We start from the raw sequence: 23,408 nt of genomic DNA on the forward strand, positions 1-23,408 counted from the left end.
TCGCACGAGGGGAGGTGGGGTGTAGGGGTCACGGGGGGGGGGGTGCGGGGGTCACGGGGTTCGCATGGGGGGGTTGGGGTGTGGGGGTCACGGGGGGGGGGGCGCGGGGGTCACGGGGTTCGCATCGGGGGGTGCGGGGGTCACAGAGGGGGGGTGGGGCGTGGGTGGAGCGCCAGAGTTGGGCGAGTTGGTGAGCGTGCGGGGTGAGTGTGGTAAGCTCGTCCGGTCCGGTGTGTGGTGATGGCTGATCCAGCTTGTGTTGGTGTTGGTGAGAGTCCGATCCAGTGTCTGGCCTGAATCCGGTCCAGTGTGTGGTGATGGCTGATCCAGCTTGTGTTGGTGTTGGTGAGAGTCCAATCCAGTGTTTGGCCATAATCCGGTCCGGCGTGCAACCGCAGACCCATTGCGGCGGTGGTGGTGGTGGCGGCGGTGGCGGTGGTGGTGGTGGTGGTGGCGGTGGTGGTGGCGGTGGTGGCGGTGGCAGGAGTGCGGTCCGCCCTGTTGGTGGCGTGCCCTGGAGGTAGTCCGGTCCGGTGCGGTCCGGCGGCCTCTATCCCATGTTTTTGCGGTTGCCCCAGCCTCGCCTGTGCGTGTCCTTCCATTCGTCCCAGCCGCGTGCGCGGCGCAGCGCCTCCTCATCGTCCCCCCCCTCCTCGTCTTTCTCCGCATCACCTCCTTGCTCCTCATCCGGAGCGCTTTCTGCGGCGGGCATCGTCGTCATCATCATCAGCGTCATCAGTGTGATCATCGGCAGCACATAACGTCATCAGCGTCATCAGTGTGATCATCGGCAACACATATCATCATCATCGTCGTCGTCGTCGTCATCGTCATCATCATCATCATCAGCAGAAGCAAGGTCATCATCATCAACAGCGCCAACATCATAATCGTCATCATCATCAGCAGCATCATCATCATCAGCATCGGCAGCACCATCGTCATCATCGTCATCAACAGCGCCAACGTCATAATCGTCAACATCATCATCAGCAGCATCATCATCATCAGCAGCACCATCGTCATCAGCAGCATCATCATCAGCAGCACCATCGTCATCAACAGCGCCAATGTCATCATCGTCATCAACATCATCATCATCAGCAGCAGGATGATTATAATCAGAGACATCGTGGGCCGTGATTGGTGGTTGTGTTGATCGTGGTGGTTGTGTTGATGGTGGTGGTTGTGTTGATGGTGGTGGTTGTGTTGATCGTGGTGGTTGTGTTGATGGTGGTGGTTGTGTTGATGGTGGTGGTTGTGTTGATGGTGGTGGTTGTGTTGATGGTGGTGGTTGTGTTGATGGTGGTGGTTGTGTTGATGGTGGTGGTTGTGTTGATCGTGGTGGTTGTGTTGATGGTGGTGGTTGTGTTGATGGTGGTGGTTGTGTTGATCGTGGTGGTTGTGTTGATGGTGGTGGTTGTGTTGATGGTGGTGGTTGTGTTGACGGTGGTGGTTGTGTTGACGGTGGTGGTTGTGTTGACGGTGGTGGTTGTGTTGACGGTGGTGGTTGTGTTGACGGTGGTGGTTGTGTTGACGGTGGTGGTTGTGTTGACGGTGGTGGTTGTGTTGACGGTGGTGGTTGTGTTGACGGTGGTGGTTGTGTTGACGGTGGTGGTTGTGTTGATGGTGGTGGTTGTGTTGACGGTGGTGGTTGTGTTGATGGTGGTGGTTGTGCTGATGGTGGTGGTTGTGCTGATCGTGGTGGTTGTGCTGATCGTGGTGGTTGTGCTGATCGTGGTGGTTGTGGTGGTGGTTGGTGGTTGTGATGGTGGTGGTGGTGGTTGGTGGTGGTGGTTGTGTTGATGGTGGTGGTTGTGGTGGTGGTTGGTGGTTGTGATGGTGGTGGTGGTGGTTGGTGGTGGTGGTTGTGCTGATCGTGGTGGTTGTGGTGGTGGTTGGTGGTTGTGATGGTGGTGGTTGTGTTGATGGTGGTGGTTGTGCTGATCGTGGTGGTTGTGCTGATCGTGGTGGTTGTGGTGGTGGTTGGTGGTTGTGATGGTGGTGGTGGTTGGTGGTTGTGGTGGTGGTGGTACCGATGGTGGTGGCGGACAGGCCCTGGTCTGGCAGCATGCCCTTGCGCTGGTGCTCGTCATACCACTGCTGCACGGACATGACAGGGCGTGCCGGGTAACCCAGGCCCAACACCCTGGCCACGTCATACCGCGTCACACCACAACATGTTACACGCAACACGTTACACACGCAACACGTTACACACGCAACACGTTACACACGCAACACGTTACACACACACACAACACGCCACGTCACACCACACCACGTCACACACACACCTCACCACGTCACAGACACACCATGTCACCACGTCACACACACACCTCACCACGTCACACACACACACACCACGTCACACACACTACGTCACACACACTACGTCACACACACACACCACGTCACACACACTCACACCTCACCACGTCACACACACCTCACCACGTCACAAACACACCACGTCACACACACACCTCACCACGTCACACACACCCACACCTCACCACGTCACCACGTCACACACACACCTCACCACGTCACACACACCTCACCACGTCACAGACACACCACGTCACACACACACCTCACCACGTCACACACACCCACACCTCACCACGTCGCTCACCCACCTGCTCTGCAGGGCATTCCTCGTGAGCACCAGGGGCTGTGTGGGGGGTCCGTGGGGTCGCGGTGGCCGAGACGGCGCCCCCATCTAGGGTCACGGGGTCATCACAGGGTCGTCACGGGGGTCGTCCCGGGGGTCATAAGGTCGTCACGGGGGTCATAAGGTCGTCACGGGGGTCATAAGGTCGTCACGGGGGTCATAAGGTCGTCACGGGGGTCATAAGGTCGTCACGGGGGTCGTCACGAGGGTCGTCACGAGGGTCATCACGGGGTCACAGGGTCGTCACGGGGTCACAGGGTCATAACGGGGGTCACAGGGCAGCCCACGCTGCCCCACCCACTGCCCGCGCTACCCGCCCCGCCCGCCTGCTGCCTCACCTGCTGCCTGTGCTGTGCGTACTGCAGCAGGGGCAGCTCGCTGGCGATGGAGTCGAGGTCGTCCAGGCAGCGCGCCGCCCACTGCTGCAGCTGCAGCAGCAGCTCCTCCCGCAGGCGCTCCTCACCCTCGCCGCCCTCGCCACCCTCGCCACCCTCGCCACCCAGACCCCGAGCTCGCAACGCCGCAAGTCGCTCCTCCGCATCCTTGCGAAGGCGGTACCTGTGTGGTGTGGAGGGGTGGTGGTGGTGGTGGTGGGGGGGAGACGCGGGGGGAGTGACGTGTGGTGGGGAACGTGTGGGGAGATACAGGAGAGATACAGGGGAGAGACAGGGGAGAGACATGGGGAGACATGGGGAGATTCAGGAGAGATACAGGGGAGAGATGTGGGGAGCCGTGGGGAGATACAGGAGAGATACAGCGGAGAGACATGGAGAGATGTGGGGAGATACAGGAGAGATACAGGAGAGATACAGGAGAGATACAGGGGAGATACATGGGGAGACGTGGGGAGACGTGAGGAGATTCAGGGTGGACGCAGGAGACACACAGGGGAGATGTGGGGAGAGACATGGGGGAAAAGTGGGGAGACACGGGGGTAGACGCGGCGGGAGACAGGCGGAGAGACCGAGAGACGCAGGGAGACACGGGGCAGACGGGCGACGTGAAGACAGCGAGACGCGGGGAGACAAACAGCGAAGACACGGGGAGACATCTCCCCCCTCCTCCTTATCACAACAACCTTCTTACCTCTCCTCCCCTCTTCGCTCACCCTCCCTCCTCCTCACCACCTCCTCACCCCCCCCTCCCCCCCACCCCCCCACCTCTTCATCCCTCCTCCTCACCCCCACTGCCCCCCCTCCCCCCACCTCCTCCTCACCCCCCCCACCTCTTCCTCACCACCTCCTTACCCCACTGCCCCCCTTCCCCCCACCCCCCCACCTCTTCCTCCCGCTCACCCTCCACCTCCTCACCACCTCCTCACCACCTCCTCACCCCACCCCCCCCCACCACCCACCCCCCCACCACCAACTCACCTCTCTATTTTCGCCCTCCTCCGCTCGGCCATGGCGGCGAGGTTCGGCGGGCCGTTGATGACGGCGGCGACGACGTCTCCGCCCCGCTGCCCCTCCTCCCTCACCTCATCCTCCTCGTCGTCGTCCCCGCCCAGCGTGGCTCCGCGCACGCCGTAGTCCCGCGCCCGCCGCAGGTAGTCGCGGTGGTAGCGGGGCCGAGCGGTGCAGCGCGTCGGCGCGGGCGGCGGTCCCCCCACGGCACGAGCGCTGGGCCAGCGAGCCGAGCAGCGCCGGCAGCAGCAGGTAGCGCAGGTCCCTCGTTGACACCTCCTCCAGGGACTCGTTGCGGCTGGGGAGGGGAGATGAGGAGGTGGGGAGGTGGGGAGATGAGGAGGAGCGGGAAAGGAGGATGACGACGAGGGGGAGGAATTGGAGGGGGAGGAGAAGCAGGAGGGGGAGGAGCAGGAAAGGGAGGAGGGGGAGGAGGAATAGGATGGGTAGAAGGAGAAATAGGAGGGGGGTAATAGGAGGGAGAGGAGCAGTAGGGGGGAGCAGTAAGAGGAGGAGCAGGAGGGGGAGGAGGATAGGATAGGAGGAATAGGAGGGGAAGGAGGAGAGTCGGGTGATGGGGCGGAGGGAGAGGAAGTTGCGGCAGGGGAGATTAGGATGACAAGGGGGAGGGAGTAGAGGAGGACATTGTGAGGGTGAGGAGGATGAGGGTGAGGAGGGTGGGGTGAGGAGAGTGACGAGGCTAACCGAGTGAATTTATCGAACATGGGGACGTTAGTCAACGGATCGTTGGTAACATCGGCGATGCAACGTTGGTTACCATACCGCATTGGCCATGCACGTACAGAGGCGTTTTACCCTTTCTGACTATAGTAAAACAGGAGTTGTGTTAAGATGTTAAAACACCAAACAGAAACCTTTTGCAAGGAATCATGGACTGCTTTAACCACCGTGGCCAATTACAGCCAACGTCAGTTGAGCGTGGAGAATTAGACCCAAGCGAAAACATAACATGTAAAAAAAAATGTTTAAAAATGTGTATTTTTTTATATAGTATTGTCATCAGTATGACACAAGTAAACCAAGTTTGAAGTCGATACCACATTGGGAAGTGGGTTAAAGTTGACTTACAAGATTTGAGGATACGACAACAGACAGTGAGTTCATAGAAAGCGTGTAAAAAGAGTTTACGTTTTTTCTGTTTATTTTTTATGATAGAATATAGTATTGTCATCAGTATGACATAAGTATACCAAGTTTGCAGTCGATACCACATTGGGAAGTGGGTTAAAATTGAGTTACAAGATTTGAGGATACGACAACAACAACAACGAAAACAACAGACAGCAATTCATCTTCTTGGTTCTTTCGGTAAAGTCACGTAGAATGGAAATAATAAAATAATACAAATAAAACATAATAAAAATAATTCTCACGACGTTTCGGCCACAACGCAAGCAGCCATCCTCAGATGAAGAACAGGTCTGTCGAGAAGACAGAGTCTTCTCGACAGACCTGTTCTTCGTCGTGAGAATTATTTTATTATGTTTTATTTTTATTATTTTATTATTTCCATTCTACGTGACTTTACCGAAAGAACCAAGAAGATGAATCCCTGCAGTCACGAAAGCTTTACATCGAAATTTAACAGACAGAGCGAGTTAAATAAAAGCGTGTAAAAAGACACATGCTCTGATTGGAAACGATGATGCCACCGTGGGTCGCTTCGAGCCACGCTTCTTCCGCGGCCGTCTGGAACGCGCTCTCTTTCATTCCGAAGTTGGGAAGCCACTGGGGAGCTACGCCACGTTTACATCGTCATCATCATCTTCTAGATTGACAAACGAATTTCTTCACAACTGCTTCATGTCGTGTTTAGTTTGTTGTCCTTGACGTGCACTTCTGATTAGCGCCGTTGGCTACGTACGGTGCGAAAGGTCAACATGAGTATGGGTCTCTGTGGGTCTCTATGGTTCTATACGAGTATCAATGTCTGTGGGTCACTACGAGTCTCTTTCTTCTGATATTAGGAAACCAATAGGAGCTATCCCACTTTTAAATGGTGTAAATGTTGTAGATTTACTCTCCAACACACAGCAACCGGTTAGTGCTGTACTAGTAACGAATTATAAATGTAGTACTGGGTTTAACTCTCCAACACGCAGCAACCGGTTAGTGCTGTACTAGTAACGAATTGTAAATGTTGTAGTGGGTTTAACTCTCCAACACGCAGCAACCGGTTAGTGCTGTACTAGTAACGAATTGTCAATGTCGTAGTGGGTTTAACTCTCCAACACGCAGCAACCGGTTAGTGCTGTACTAGTAACGAATTGTAAATGTTGTAGTGGGTTTAACTCTCCAACACGCAGCAACCGGTTAGTGCTGTACTAGTAACGAATTGTAAATGTCGTAGTGGGTTTAACTCTCCAACACACAGCAATCGGTTAGTGCTGTACTAGTAACGAATTGTAAATGTTGTTGTGGGTTTAACTCTCCAACACGCAGCAACCGGTTAGTGCTGTACTAGTAACGAATTGTAAATGTCGTAGTGGGTTTAACTCTCCAACACACAGCAATCGGTTAGTGCTGTACTAGTAACGAATTGTAAATGTTGTTGTGGGTTTAACTCTCCAACACGCAGCAACCGGTTAGTGCTGTACAAGTAACGAATTGTAAATGTCGTAGTGGGTTTAACTCTCCAACACGCAGCAACCGGTTAGTGCTGTACTAGTAACGAATTGTAAATGTCGTAGTGGGTTTAACTCTCCAACACACAGCAATCGGTTAGTGCTGTACTAGTAACGAATTGTAAATGTTGTTGTGGGTTTAACTCTCCAACACGCAGCAACCGGTTAGTGCTGTACTAGTAACGAATTGTAAATGTTGTAGTGGGTCTAACTCTCCAACACACAGCAACCGGTTAGTGCTGTACTAGTAACGAATTCGCTACGTTCTGTTTACGTGACAACCCCCTTATTCATTGACTGTGTCAGGTTGGTGGCGGGTTTAACGACACATTTATATTTACGCGATTTAACCCGAAAAAAACTCCCCATATTATGAATGCAATCATCATCATTTATATTATTACTCGTTACAGTTAGGCCCGACCACCCGAGCTCACCCGCTCGCCCTGCCGCCTACGACGCCCCAAGCCCGGCAGCGCCTTCTAGGCAAGGGCACCCCCCCCCCCTACCCACCCACCGCCGGTCACCTGAACAGCTGTAGTTCATTGACCATCTCCGTGGCGCGCTCGAGAAGGGCGATCGCTTCGAGTGCCCGCGCCTGTGAGGCGCCGTCCGCCGACTCCTCGCCGCGTTCAAGCTCCTCGTGAAGGCGCCAGCCTCGCTCGAAGGCCTCGCTCAGGCCCGGTCCCGGAGCGTCGGCGGCCATTGCTCCTCCCTTAAAAAAACAAACCCTCGCACGTCTAAGCCCCGCCCATTTATAAATTAGCATAAGTGGGAGTGGCCATCAAAGGTTGCCCCTCCTCTTCCGGCCTCCGCCTCACGTTGGGATAGCCACATCTCTTGGTTGAAGCCCCGCCTATTTCTAATAATTTGCATAAACAGGCGGGGAGATGTATGTGTTTGCTCCGCCCCCTAAGCTAAGGCCAGCCCACTTCACCACAAATTTACATAAAGGGGCGGGGCATTTAGACGGTGTTTCCACCCACAGACCAACGCAACAATCCGATGAGCTATAAAGCTCTTTTAAAAAAAAAGATGTCCAGTTAAGTGGGGGCACAGGGGGGGGTGAAAACGTTATAATAATAAAAAAACACGAAGTATATTCGTCAATTAATAACTCTGCGTGTGGCTGTAACAGAAAAAAATATGCAATAGGTGACGTTTCGGTGCATCTGAGAAGAAGTTTCTCGGATTAGAAATTATCATTCTGAGCACAATGAAATGCTGTAACAAATTTGTATATTTCGGTCGTGACGCAACCGCGTAATGATCCTGACGTCATCACGCAGGGCTTCCCACGCTAACAACGCACGGTGGTGCGGAGTGGCGACGCATCACGCCAGTCGCGTGACGTCATCACGCACGACTGGTTTCACGTCATTCTTTTATAAACTCGCGCCAGCAGGAAGCGACGTCAGACCGCATGACCCAAGCACGTTACGTTCGTGACGTAATCACGCACGGGTTTCCCAGACCGCGTGACGTAATCACGTCACGATCGTGACGTAATGACGTACGGGTTTCCCAGTCCGCGTGACGTAATGACGCCAGCCATGTGACGTCACCACGCACGGCTGGTTTCACCCTCCATCCCCATGTGGGTAAAATCATGTTACGATCGTGACGTCATCGCACTCTCGTTTTCACGGTGTTTCCCCTTCAATGGCATACTATGACGTCATTGCGCACGTCATGGATCATAACGCACGTCCCGTCTGAACGCAATCAATTTACGATCGTGACGTCATCCCGCCCGGGTGTTCTTGTTGTTTCGCCTCCAAGGCGTGCTAGTGACGTCTTCTCGTACGACCGCGGATGACGTCATTAAGTCTCGAATGTTCTATTCCTGCGCATTTTGGTCGTGACGCAATCACGTTACATTCGTGACGCACCTCGCTTTTTCTTTTTCCCGTTGTTTCGCCTGCAAGGCGTGCTAGTGACGTCATCGCATTTAACCCCCCGATGACGTCACTTACGTGTTGAAAAAATGTTTCCGCGAGATCGGACGGCACTAAACAACATGTCGTGACGTCATCATCTCACACATGTGACGTCATCGCGCCTAGGTTTCCCCCGTTTGGCCCGCAAGGCGTGCTAGTGACGTCATCAAGTACAACCACCGATGACGTCAATTACGCCTAATTTTTTTCCCGCGAGATCGGACGACACCAAACAATACCGGCGGTGACGTAATTAATCTCGCAGTCGTGACGTCATCGCGCCTCGGTTTCCCCCGTTCGGCCTGTCATAGCGTGCTAGCAACGTCATCGCGTACAACACTCTCCTCGATGACGTCATTAGGCCTTGAAATTTTTTTCCCGCGAGATTGGACGGAACCAAACAATACTCATCCGTGACGCAATCACGTTCGCATGACGTCATCACGCTGGATGGGTGGGGGTTGGGAAATGCGTGGCGGAGACGGGGCCGGGGGTGTTCGCTCTACGCGTGTCACCGTCCGGTGACGTCATGACGCAGCGGGCCCCACCCCCCATCGTGTGCGTGACGTCACCACGCACGTCGTCCCCCGCACCTCGGTAAGTTAAGCGCCAAAGGAGATAAGCGACGCATTCGTGTTGCAGTGAATTATTATTCGTAGATCATTGTAACGATAACGACAACAACAACGGCGATAAATATTTCGTGAGGTAAATTAGTGTCGAAACACGCGCGCGAGCACGTATATATAATATAAACACGACAAAAATATAGAAAATATTTATTCCCAATATTTTTGTTAAGTTGTTGCAAACAACAAAACGCGGAGGGGGACGGACCACCACCGAACGCCACGTATCTAAAGTCGGTGAGTTTGTCGGCGGTTTGCGAGGTTAATTCATTTAAACTAAGCCCCGATTAATCGATTAACTGATTGGTTTAAGACACGCCGAGGCCGTGGTGCGTTTCTGTGGTGGTTGGTGGGGGGGGGGGGAGCGCTGTTGTACGGTGTGAAGGAAGTTTAACACGCACACAGCTCGTTGGCTACGTACGGTGTGAAGGAAGTTCAACACACACACATCACGGTCGGCTACGTACGGCGCGATCACGACCCTGACGCCTGTTGCATTTTTGGAATTTGCGTGTCTCTCTCATCATCATCACGGTGGCAATGAGATGTTGACTACCTCGCCTGGTATACAGGAGGTCGTGGGTTCGATCCCGACCCCTGACGATGCCTGCTGCTGCTGCTGTATATTTGGAGTTTGCGTGTCTCTCTCTCATCATCATCACGGTGGCCATGAGATGTTGACTACCTCGCCTGGTGTACAGGAGGTCGTGGGTTCGATCCCGACCCTGACTCTTGCTGTAGATTTGGAGTTTGCGTGTCTCTCTCATCATCATCATCACGGTGGTTATGAGATGTTGACTACCTCACCTGGTACACAGGAGGTCGTGGGTTCCATCCCGACCCTGACGATGCCTGCTGCCGCTGTAATTTTGTATTCTGCGTGTCTCTCTCTTTCTCTCCCCGTGGTCGCGTGGATTTGTTACATTTTTACCGTTCGAGCCAAGGTACGGGTTGAACGCTCCAACACACGTAGTGCGCATTTTGGCGTCATCTGGTCCAACACGATGTGAGACTAGGCTCTAGGGAAAGCTGTCTCGGGTGTGGACCAATCAATTTCAAGGACGGTGCATACATTATCAGAGTTGTGTGTTATTGTTTGCATTCCGACCGCAGGTATTGTGGTCTATGCAAACATGACTCCTTGTAAAACTCATTCCTGCGGAGGAGCTGGTAGGAACGTTGGGTTGCTCGGTCAATGGCCTGCAGGGTCAACGGCGGCGTGGTGTATTCCGCAAATATGCCCGACTGTGAGGGCGGGCACAAGCCGGCGTGAGTAGGTCAAACGTTGAGTTTTATAAGGACACCACGGGGTGACCAGCCCCTCCCCACCCAGCCCCACCCCTCCCACCCCCCCACCCAGCCCCACTCCTCCCACCCCCCACCCAGCCCCACCCTCCCCTCCCCACCCAGCCCCACTCTCCCCACCCAGCCCCTCTCCACCCTCCCCCACCCTTCCCATCCAGCCCCTCCCCACCCTCTCCACCCAGCCCCTCCCCACCCAGCCCCTCCCCACCCTCCCCACCCCACCCAGCCCCTCCCTGCACGACGGATGGACGAACACAATAATCCCCTGTGGGCTGGTGTAACCAGGAGGTTCCAACCAGTAAAATGTGTCAGTTTTGTTTCCAGATAAAAGGGTAAAAAAAAATTAACACAACACACGGGCTCGTGCCGAACCACTTAGCCGTGTCGGGTGGTGGCAGGTTTAACGACACACAAATCACAATTCACGCGCTCTAACCCGCAGAGGTCGCAACCGGGTACCCGATACCCGTACCCTACCCGATACCCGGCTACCCGTACCCGGCCAGGTACGGGTACCCGTTTGCGACCCTGGTGCGGCCGGGTACGGGTACGGGTAGGCCGTGAGTCACTGGTGAGTCACCGTTTGTCACTCATTTCCCAACGTCTTGTCTCTTCTCACAATTCAAGTTCCTAGAATCAACCCACCCGCGCCTGCAACATGGCTTCATCCTAGAGGTCGCAATCAAGTACCCGATACCCGTACCCTACCCGTACCCGGCTGTACCCGTACCCTACCCGTACCCGGCCGGGTACGGGTAGGGTACGGGTACGGCCGGGTACGGCCGGGTACGGGTAGGGTACGGCCGGGTACGGGTAGGGTACGGGTACGGCCGGGTAAGGGTACCCGTTTGCGACCCTGGTGCGGCCGGGTACGGGTATGGGTAAGGAATCAAAACCCGTTTGCGACCTCTGCTAACCCGAAACAAACCTCTAGGATGGGTAATATTGATCGCGAGAACCGCTCCATTACTGAGTGTTGAACCGATTTTTAAAAAAATTGGTGGTTTAATCATGTTCACGTGTTTCATATTTAACTAATTATGTGTGTCTGTGTTCTCTCTCTCGACTTGTGTGTGTCTGTCTGTGTGTGTCTCCATCCTCTAGGATGGATAATATTGATCACGAGAACCGTCCCATTACTGAGTGTTGAACCGATTGAAATAAAATTGGTGGTATAATCATGTTCACGTGTTTAATATTTAACTCATTATTTGTGTGTCTGTGTGTTCTCTCTTTCTCGACTTGTGTGTGTCTGTGTGTCTCCGTGTCTGTGTTTTCTCTCTCTCAAATTTAGCAATCTTTGGAAGAACGTTAATCAACCAGGTAGGGTGTTGACTGTTGTGTTAGGCGACTCTGTGTTGTATTGCATTGTATTTCTAAGTTTGCCATGCTTCTTATTGGTTTTTTCGGTAAAGTCACGTAGAAGGGAAATAATAAAATAATAAAAATTAAACATAATACAATAATTCTCACGACGTTTCGGCCACAACGCAAGCAGCCGTCCTCAGGTGAAGAACAGGTCTGTCGGGAAGACAGACCTGTTCTTCACAGACCTGTTCTTCACAGACGCTGTCTTCCCGACATACCTGTTCTTCACCTGAGGACGGCTGCTTGCGTTGTGGCCGAAACGTCGTGAGAATTGTATTTTATTACGTTTAATTTATTTTATTTTATTATTTCCCTTCTACTTGACTTTACCGAAAAAACCAAGAAGATGAATCCCTGCAGTCACGAAAGCTTTAAATCGAAATTTGCTATGCTTGTTTTCTCATTAATTCCTGATGGTTGCTTGTGTTGCAATCGAAACGTCGTATTCTATTATTATTAAATTTATTTTCTTTCTACTTAACTTTACCGAAAGAACCATAGAGTATTGAAGGGTAATTGGTGGTATCATTATTATTATTATCCACGAAATTTATTGTTCAGGAGGCATCTCCGAAGCTTATCCCTGGTCGCGAATAACGAGGGAATTCCGAAGTTAGTGTTATTATTGATTTGAAGCTTTCGTGACTGCAGGAATCCATACTCTTTGGTTCTTTCGGTAAAGTCATGTAAGTAGAAAATCAAATAAATGACGACGTTTCGGGCGCAACACAAGCTTGCATCATCAGGTGAGAAAGCATGTTTATTGTATACCTATGGGACTTATCATCGTCATCATGTGGATATTATAGAAGCAGCAGCAGCCGAATACTCCAAACGTACGTTTCCACAGGCTCCGAGACCCATAGAGACCCACAGAGATCCAGAGTTTCATACAGAACCACTGAGACCCACAGAGACCCACATAGATTCAGAGACTCATACAGAACCACAGAGACCCACAGAGATCCAGAGACTCGTACAGAACCACAGAGACCCACAGAGACCCACAGAGACCCACAGAGACCCACATAGATTCAGAGACTCATACAGAACCATAGAAACCCACAGAGACCCACAGAGACCCACAGAGACCCACAGAGACCCACAGAGACCCACAGAGACCCACATAGATTCAGAGACTCATACAGAACCATAGAAACCCACAGAGATCCAGAGACTCGTACAGAACCACAGAGACCCACAGAGACCCACATAGATTCAGAGACTCATACAGAACCATAGAAACCCACAGAGACCCACAGAGACCCACAGAGACCCACAGAGACCCACATAGATTCAGAGACTCATACAGAACCATAGAAACACACAGAGACCCACAGAGACCCACATAGATTCAGAGACTCATACAGAACCATAGAAACCCACAGAGACCCACATAGATTCAGAGACTCATACAGAACCATAGAAACCCACAGAGACCCACAGAGACCCACATAGATTCAGAGACTCATACATAACCATAGAAACCCACAGAGACCCACAGAGACCCACATAGATTCAGAGACTCATACAGAACCACAGAGACCCACAGAGATCCAGAGACTCATACAGAACCACAGAGACTCACAGAGATCCAGAGACTCATACAGAACCACAGAGACTCACAGAGATCCAGAGACTCATACAGAACCACAGAGACTCACAGAGACCCAGAGACTCATACAGAACCACAGAGACCCACAGAGACCCAGAGACTCATACAGAACCACAGAGACTCACAGAGACCCAGAGACTCATACAGAACCACAGAGACCCACAGAGACCCAGAGACTCATACAGAACCACAGAGACTCACAGATACCCAGAGACTCATACAGAACCACAGAGACTCACAGAGATCCAGAGACTCATACAGAACCACAGAGACCCACAGAGACCCAGAGACTCATACAGAACCACAGAGACTCACAGAGACCCAGAGACTCATACAGAACCACAGAGACCCACAGAGATCCAGAGACTCATACAGAACCACAGAGACCCACAGAGACCCACATAGATTCAGATACTCATACAGAACCACAGAGACCCACAGAGACCCACAGAGACCCACATAGATCCAGAGACTCATACAGAACCACAGAGACCCACATAGATCCAGAGACTCATACAGAACCACAGAGACCCACAGAGACCCACAGAGATCCAGAGACTCATACAGAACCACAGAGACCCACATAGATCCAGAGACTCATACAGAACCACAGAGACCCACAGAGACCCACAGAGATCCAGAGACTCATACAGAACCACAGAGACCCACAGAGACCCAGAGACTCATACAGAACCACAGAGACCCACAGAGATCCAGATACTCATACAGAACCATAGAGACCCACAGAGACCCAGAGACTCATACAGAACCACAGAGACCCACAGAGATCCAGAGACTCATACAGAGCCACAGAGACCCACAGAGACCCAGAGACTCATACAGAACCACAGAGACCCACAGAGATCCAGAGACTCATACAGAACCACAGAGACCCACAGAGACCCAGAGACTCATACAGAACCACAGAGACTCACAGAGATCCAGAGACTCATACAGAACCACAGAGACCCACAGAGATCCAGAGACTCATACAGAACCACAGAGACCCACAGAGACCCAGAGACTCATACAGAACCACAGAGACCCACAGAGATCCAGATACTCATACAGAACCATAGAGACCCACAGAGACCCAGAGACTCATACAGAACCACAGAGACTCACAGCGATCCAGAGACTCATACAGAACCACAGAGACCCACAGAGATCCAGAGACTCATACAGAACCACAGAGACCCACAGAGACCCAGAGACTCATACAGAACCACAGAGACTCACAGAGACCCAGAGACTCATACAGAACCACAGAGACCCACAGAGACCCAGAGACTCATACAGAACCACAGAGACTCACAGAGACCCAGAGACTCATACAGAACCACAGAGACTCACAGAGATCCAGAGACTCATACAGAACCACAGAGACCCACAGAGACCCAGAGACTCATACAGAACCACAGAGACTCACAGAGACCCAGAGACTCATACAGAACCACAGAGACCCACAGAGATCCAGAGACTCATACAGAACCACAGAGACCCACAGAGACCCACATAGATTCAGATATTCATACAGAACCACAGAGACCCACAGAGACCCACAGAGACCCACATAGATCCAGAGACTCATACAGAACCACAGAGACCCACATAGATCCAGAGACTCATACAGAACCACAGAGACCCACAGAGACCCACAGAGATCCAGAGACTCATACAGAACCACAGAGACCCACATAGATCCAGAGACTCATACAGAACCACAGAGACCCACAGAGATCCAGAGACTCATACAGAACCACAGAGACCCACAGAGACCCAGAGACTCATACAGAACCACAGAGACCCACAGAGATCCAGATACTCATACAGAACCATAGAGACCCACAGAGACCCAGAGACTCATACAGAACCACAGAGACCCACAGAGATCCAGAGACTCATACAGAGCCACAGAGACCCACAGAGACCCAGAGACTCATACAGAACCACAGAGACCCACAGAGATCCAGAGACTCATACAGAACCACAGAGACCCACAGAGACCCAGAGACTCATACAGAACCACATAGACTCACAGAGATCCAGAGACTCATACAGAACCACAGAAACCCACAGAGATCCAGAGACTCATACAGAACCACAGAGACCCACAGAGACCCAGAGACTCATACAGAACCACAGAGACCCACAGAGATCCAGATACTCATGCAGAACCATAGAGACCCACAGAGACCCAGAGACTTATACAGAACCACAGAGACTCACAGAGATCCAGAGACTCATACAGAACCACAGAGACCCACAGAGATCCAGAGACTCATACAGAACCACAGAGACTCACAGAGATCCAGAGACTCATACAGAACCACAGAGACCCACAGAGATCCAGAGACTCATACAGAACCACAGAGACTCACAGAGATCCAGAGACTCATACAGAACCACAGAGACCCACAGAGACCCAGAGACTCATACAGAACCACAGAGACCCACATAGATCCAGAGACTCATACAGAACCACAGAGACCCACAGAGATCCAGAGACTCATACAGAACCACAGAGACCCACAGAGATCCAGAGACTCATACAGAACCACAGAGACCCACAGAGATCCACAGAGATCCAGAGACTCATACAGAACCACAGAGACCCACAGAGATCCAGAGACTCATACAGAACCACAGAGACCCACAGAGATCCAGAGACTCATACAGAACCACAGAGACCCACAGAGATCCAGAGACTCATACAGAACCACAGAGACCCACAGAGACCCAGAGACTCATACAGAACCACAGAGACCCACATAGATCCAGAGACTCATACAGAACCACAGAGACCCACAGAGACCCAGAGACTCATACAGAACCATAGAGACCCACAGAGACCCAGAGACTCATACAGAACCACAGAGACCCACAGAGACCCAGAGACTCATACAGAACCACAGAGACCCACAGAGATCCAGAGACTCATACAGAACCACCGAGACCCACAGAGATCAAGAGACTCATACAGAACCATAGAAACCCACAGAGACCCACAGAGATCCAGAGACTCATACAGAACCACAGAGACCCACAGAGATCAAGAGACTCATACAGAACCACAGAGACCCACAGAGACCCACAGAGATCCAGAGACTCATACAGAACCACAGAGACCCACAGAGATCAATAGACTCATACAGAACCATAGAGACCCACAGAAACTTATAGCAGACAAATACTTCAAACGCATGATGTTGATTCGACAAGTGGATGGGAAAAACCGGAGGACACGGAGAAAAATCCACGCGATCACGGAGAGAGAGAGACACGCAGACTCCAAATATACAGCAGCAGGCGTCGTCAGTATCGGGATCGAACCCACGACCTCCTGCACACCAGGCGAGGTAGTCAACATCTCCCAGCCATCGTGATGATGATGAGAGAGAGAAACGCAAACTCCAAATATACAGCAGCAGCAGGCGTCGTCAGGGGCCGGGATCGAACCCACGACCTCCTGCACACCAGGCGAGGTAGTCAACATCTCCCAGCCACCGCGGCGCCCCGATCTTATCACATCCTTTGCCTTGAGTTGACACAAACTCCTTGGATGGCCTCGCTTAGCTGTAAACGAGATTACAGGGTGATTAGGGAGGTCATGTCACAATTTTGGAATGACAGAGGTGGGTATCCGGTGATTGGTGTAAGGGAATTATATGGCATTATAGTGTTTGAGCATTATAGGGGATTATAGGGGTGGGTGGGTGGGGGGTTCACAGTTATTTATTTTATTATGACACGTGTTTGCACAATAGTTGTTTCCTTTTAAATACATTTAAATGAGTTACAGTTAATCGACACACATTGTGTATTCACAGACATGACAATTAGTCTGTGGTTTACTCTCCAACACGAAACCGGTTAGTGTGCTGAACTAGTAACTAAATTGGGCACATGGTGTGTTGTACATGGTGGTGGTGGTGTTTTTAATGGACGCAAGTTTATTTTTACGCAATGTTTTATTTTTTACCCCAAAAAGACAAAAAGCAAACCTCCGTCACGGATATTTTTGTTATCTTTTTCCTTCGCCCCGCGGTTCACAGAACCTCCGAGTTGGAAAATCCGGCGGCGGTGCGGTGCGTCAGAATAGTTTCGTCGCGATGTCTGAGCGGTGGGAAATGACGAATTGCGATAAAAAAAACACACACAAAGTATGAAAATTAAAAATAGGTGGGTTTTTTTTAAGCCTATCTGGCGAGTAGGTGAGTGAGTAGGTGAGTGATCAGGTGAGCGAGTAGGTGAGTAGGTAAGTAGGTGAGTGAGTAGGTGAGTGATCAGGTGAGCGAGTAGGTAAGTGAGTAGGTAAGTAGGTGAGTGAGTAGGTAAGTAGGTGAGTGAGTAGGTAAGTAGGTGAGTGAGCAGGTGAGTAGGTGAGTGAACAGGTGAGTAGGTGAGTGAGTAGGGAAGTAGGTGAGCGAGCAGGTTAGTAGGTGAGTGAGTAGGTAAGTAGGTGAGTGAGTAGGTAAGTAGGTGAGTGAGTAGGTAAGTAGGTGAGTGAGTAGGTAAGTAGGTGAGTGAGTAGGTAAATAGGTGAGTGATCAGGTGAGCGAGTAGGTAAGTAGGTGAGTGAGTAGGTGAGTGGGCAGGTGAGCGAGCAGGTGAGTAGGTGAGTGAGTAGGTAAGTAGGTGAGTGAGCAGGTGAGCGAGAAGATGAAGATGCACGGATGAGATTCTCAGCTGTTGATGTCTCCACCACAGGTGCTACCACGAGTTTGTGTCACCCCAATTAAGAACATTTTGTCCTATAAATAACTTTCATTTTTTTAAGTAAAAAACCAGATATGGATTTTACCCTTTCTGGCAATACAACAGGAGCTATGTTAACATGTTCAAACACCAAGTAGATTATAGCTGCTGCAAGGCATCAAGTTGGTTGGGTAACCACAAGGTACTTGTGGTGAACATGCAAACACACGTGGTTCTGATAATGATAATAACAATAGATTAGGCATTGTCTTTTAAACTGATTGGCCTACATCAGACACAGCAGCACCCTTAGTCTTTGGTTCTTTCGGTAAAGTCACGTCGGGTTATAAAATAACATAAATCACGACGTTTCGAGCGCAACACCCAAGCGTCCTTCATCACCACCCCTCCCCCAACACGTTCCATTCATTGGCTACCACATTCAGATAAGCCCCCCCCCCCTCCCACTTAACTTGTATTTAAGAGCTCGTCTCTTGGAATTTTTCCTCACTTGAGACAGTAAATTTAGCTGTGACGGTCACACCTGATGACGGAGACTTGTGTTGCCTCCGAAACATCGTGATTTTTTACAACGTTTCTGAGTAGATGAGGCTTTACCGATTCTGGTGACGACAAACAATTATTACACGCTTTCATTTAACTCACTCTGTTGTTGTTGTCACCATTTAAACCTCCTTTGCCAGTAGCAAAATATGATCATAGTTTTTTTACCCTTTTATCTGGCAAAAAATCTGAAACCTTTTTTTACAAGGAGTCATGTTTGCATTGACCACAATACCTGCGGTAGGAATGCAAACAAAAACATAACTCTGATAATGATATGCACTGTCCTTGAAGTTGATTGGTCCACACCCGAGACAGCTTTCCTTAGAGCCTAGTCTCACATGGTTGTTGTATCCTCAAATCTTGTAAGTCGATTTTAACCCACTTTCCAGTGTGGTATCGACTGCAAACTTGGTATACTTGTGTCATACTGATGACAATACTATATTCTATCATAAAAAATAAATATTTTTACACATCCTTTGTTACACGTTACGTTTCGGCTTGGGTCTAATTGTCCACGCTCAACTGACGTTGGCTGTAATTGGCCACTGTCCCTCACGTTACGGCAAACTTCGGGGCCACTTCCTAGAGTCGTGGAGTTCTGCCATTACTTGTACATTTCATAAAAGCGTGTTTTTAAAAAGCTTTTATTATTACTCATATAACATGTAGTCGTTATACTGGTAGGAACCACCTGGTTCCACCAGCCCACAGGGAATTATTGTGTCCGTCCGTCGTGCATCAAAACATGGGAGGGGTGGGGCTGGGTGGGGAGGGTGGGGAGGGTGGGGCTGGGCGGGGAGGGTGGGGAGGGGCTGGGCGGGGAGGGTGGGGAGGGGCTGGGTGGGGACGGTGGGGGTGGGAGGGGTGGGGCTGGGTGGGGGAGGGGCTGGGTGGGGAGGGTGGGGCTGGGTGGGGAGGGGCTGGTCACCCCGTGGTGCCCTTATAAAACTCAACGTTTCACCTACTCACGCCGGCTTGTGCCCGCCCTCACAGTCGGCCATATTTGCGGAATACACCACGCCGCCGTTGACCCTGCAGGCCATTGACCGAGCAACCCAACGTTCCTACCAGCTCCCTCCGCAGGAATGTGTTTTTTCAGAGGCGACCTGGCCAATTACATTGAGCGCCGAGTCACGCACGGTATGTCTTAAACATCGCCTCTGGGGAGACAAAGGCAGTAAGGGCGTGGGCCTGATTCACCCACCCACCAGAGGTCGCAAACGGGTTTTTATTCCTTACCCGTACCCATACCCGGCCGCACCAGGGTCGCAAACGGGTACCCGATTGCGACCTCTGGGATGAAGCCATGTTGCAGGCGCGGGTGGGTTGATTCTTGGAACTTGAATTATGAGAAGAGACAAGACGTTGGGAAATGAGTGACAATCACGGTGACTCACCAGTGACTCACGGCCTACCCGTACCCGTACCAGGCCGCACCAGGGTCGCAAACGGGTACCCGTACCCGGCTGGGTACGGGTAGCCGGGTATCGGGTAGGGTACGGGTATCGGGTACCCGGTTGCGACCTCTGCCACACACACACCCCCTGGCGTGCCACCGTGCCGGCCTTCGAGGCGCTGCTGCTGTGCTCGCTTACAGCACTTGCCCAGCAGTCTGTTAAGGGCTACACGGGGGGTCTTTGTCTTTGTGTTCACGCTCTGTGCGTCACAGCTACCCGGGGAGGCCTTTTGGCCAAGACACGGGAGGGGAAATCCTCCAAATTTGCGGGAATATTTTGACTGTAAAGGTTGCCCCCACAAAAAGACAAAGATCCCCCTGTAGCCTTAACAGACTGCAGGGGCAAGTGCTGTTTAGCGAGCGGCACCTGTGAAGGCTACCGGCACTGTGGCACACGAGGGGGTCGGTGGCCAGCAACCACGCCCGGCCGCCTTTGTCTCCCCCAGTGGGCGATGTTTGCTACACACCGCACCAGATACTCATTTGAGGCTGAGTCGACCTAGGGGAGGCCCAGACCGGTTCAGATAATCGTCACTGGCGTTGGCCGGGAATCTATCTCGGGCCGCCGGGTTCGTAGCGCAGCGCAGTGCGCTAACCGCTAACCGGAGGAATCCAAAGACCTGTGATGACTACTCTTTCAAGACCCCGCCCGTCCGTCCGTGCGTCTGTCCGTGATGACCACACCATGACTCAGTGGCTCGTTCACAAACACCGATGGAGGAGGAGGATGGTGATGATGAGGATGGAGATGCGGAGGCATCGTCATCATCGTCAGGGCAAAAGATGATTTACCAGTCTGCTGGTCCCCCCTCCTCACTCGCTCCGCAGTCACAGACTCACGCAGAGACCCGTAGACTCACACGGAGACCCACAGACTCCACATGGAGACCCGTAGACTCACACAGAGACCACAGACTCACACAGACCCACAGACTCACACGGAGACCCATAGACTCCCACAGACTCACACAGACCCACAGACTCCCACAGATCCACAGACTCACACAGACTCGCACAGAGACCCACAGACCCACAGACTCACACAGACCCACAGACTCACAGAGACCCACAGACTCACACGGAGACCCACAGACTCACATGGAAACCCGTAGACTCACAGAGACCCACAGACTCACACAGACCCACAGACTCACACAGACCCACAGACTCACAGAGACCCACAGACTCACAGAGACCCACAGACTCACAGAGACCCAGAGACTCACAGAGACCCACAGACTCACACGGACCCACAGACTCACAGAGACCCACAGACTCACACAGACCCACAGACTCACAGAGACCCACAGACTCACACGGACCCACAGACTCCCACAGACCCACAGACTCACACAGACCCACATACTCACACAGACCCACAGACTCACACAGACCCACAGACTCACACAGACCCACAGACTCACGCAGACCCACAGACTCACAGAGACCCACAGACTCACACAGACCCACAGACTCACACAGACTCACACAGACCCACAGACTCACACAGACCCACAGACTCACGCAGACGCACAGACTCACACAGACCCACAGACTCCCACAGACCCACAGACTCACACAGAGACCCACAGACTCACACAGAGACCCACAGACTCACCAGAGACCCACAGACTCACCAGAGACCCACAGACTCACACAGACCCACAGACTCACACAGACCCACAGACTCACACAGACCCACAGACTCACACAGACCCACAGACTCGCACGGAGACCCGTAGACACACAAGGAGACCCACAGATTCGCACAGACCTACAGACTCACACGGAGACCCATAGACTCACACGGAGACCCACAGACACACGAAGACCCATAGACTCACACAGAGACCCACAGACTTGCACAGAGACCGAAAGACTCGCACAGAGACCCACAGACTCGCACAGACACCCACAGACTCACACATAGACCCTTAGACTCACTCAGAGACACATAGTGTGGTGGTTGGTAGGGTTGATGGTGTTAATTGTGACGGTGTTGATGATGGTGTGGGTGGTGGTAGTGACAGTGTTGATGGTATTGACGGTGATGATAGTGACAGTGGTGATGGTATTGATGGTGACAGTGTTGATGGTGGTGGCGGTGGTGATGGTATTGATGGTGACAGTGTTGATGGTGGTGGCGGTGGTGATGTTGATGACCGGGTCCAGTTCCCTGGAGGAATGTTGTTGTCGCCGTTGAGTGAGTGTCAGGTCACTCATCCAACAACCCCATGAGGAATGTGGACCCAGGGAGCCGGAGGGAGGGGAGAGCCGGGGGGGGAGATGGAGGGAGGGGAGATCCGGGGTGGGTGAGTTGAGTGGATGCCGGCACACTGGTAATTGATAGCGAGTAGAGGGTGGGGAGAGATGGGGGGGAGAGGTGGAGGGGGGAGATGGAAGGGGGGAGATGGAGGGGGGGAGATGGACGGGGGGGGAGGTGGAGGGGGGGAGGTGGAGGGGGAGATGGAGGGGGGGAGATGGAAGGTGGAGGGGAGGGATGGAGGGGGAGATGGAGGGGGGAGATGGAGGGGGGAGATGGAGGGGGGGAGATGGACGGGGGGGGAGGTGGAGGGGGGGAGATGCAGGGGAGATGGAGGGGGGGAGATGCAGGGGGGGAGATGGAGGGGGGAGATGGAGGGGGGGGATGGAAGGTGGAGGGGAGGGATGGAGGGGAGGGGTGGAGGGGGAGATGGAGGGGGGAGATGGAGGGGGGGGGATGGAAGGTGGAGGGGAGGGATGGAGGGGAGGGGTGGAGGGGGGAGATGGACGGGGGGGGAGGTGGAGGGGGGGAGGTGGAGGGGGAGATGGAGGGGGGGAGATGGACGGGGGGGGAGATGGACGGGGGGGGAGCTGGAGGGGGAGATGGAGGGGGGAGATGGAGGGGGGGGGATGGAAGGTGGAGGGGAGGGATGGAGGGGAGGGGTGGAGGGGGGAGATGGACGGGGGGGGAGGTGGAGGGGGGGAGGTGGAGGGGGGGGGAGATGGACGGGGGGGGGAGCTGGAGGGGGAGATGGAGGGGGGAGATGGAGGGGGGGGGATGGAAGGTGGAGGGGAGGGATGGAGGGGAGGGGTGGAGGGGGAGATGGAGGGGGCAGA

The 23,408-nt window shown here is 52.7% G+C and overlaps 1 protein-coding gene and 1 long non-coding RNA gene across 2 annotated transcripts; one reads left to right on the forward strand and one right to left on the reverse strand.

The window, feature by feature from the left end:
* Positions 1-108: 108 nt before the first annotated feature.
* LOC144952126 (immunoglobulin-binding protein 1-like) lies at positions 109-7,472 on the reverse strand. The gene is given in 7 exon segments (XM_078882530.1): positions 109-699; positions 2,037-2,149; positions 2,646-2,728; positions 3,019-3,238; positions 4,054-4,244; positions 4,246-4,381; positions 7,256-7,472. Coding segments are annotated over 7 exon segments (1,071 nt in total). The 5' UTR covers positions 7,435-7,472; the 3' UTR covers positions 109-550.
* Positions 7,473-9,263: 1,791 nt separating this feature from the next.
* On the forward strand, positions 9,264-22,556 carry LOC144952132 (uncharacterized). Its single transcript, XR_013640584.1, has 3 exons — positions 9,264-9,534; positions 11,897-11,925; positions 22,514-22,556. It is a non-coding gene; the product is annotated as an uncharacterized LOC144952132 (long non-coding RNA).
* Positions 22,557-23,408: the final 852 nt, after the last annotated feature.

The sequence above is a fragment of the Lampetra fluviatilis genome, chromosome 66 (genome assembly GCF_964198595.1).
Source record: "Lampetra fluviatilis chromosome 66, kcLamFluv1.1, whole genome shotgun sequence".
In the NCBI taxonomy this organism is placed as follows: Eukaryota; Metazoa; Chordata; class Hyperoartia; order Petromyzontiformes; family Petromyzontidae; genus Lampetra; species Lampetra fluviatilis.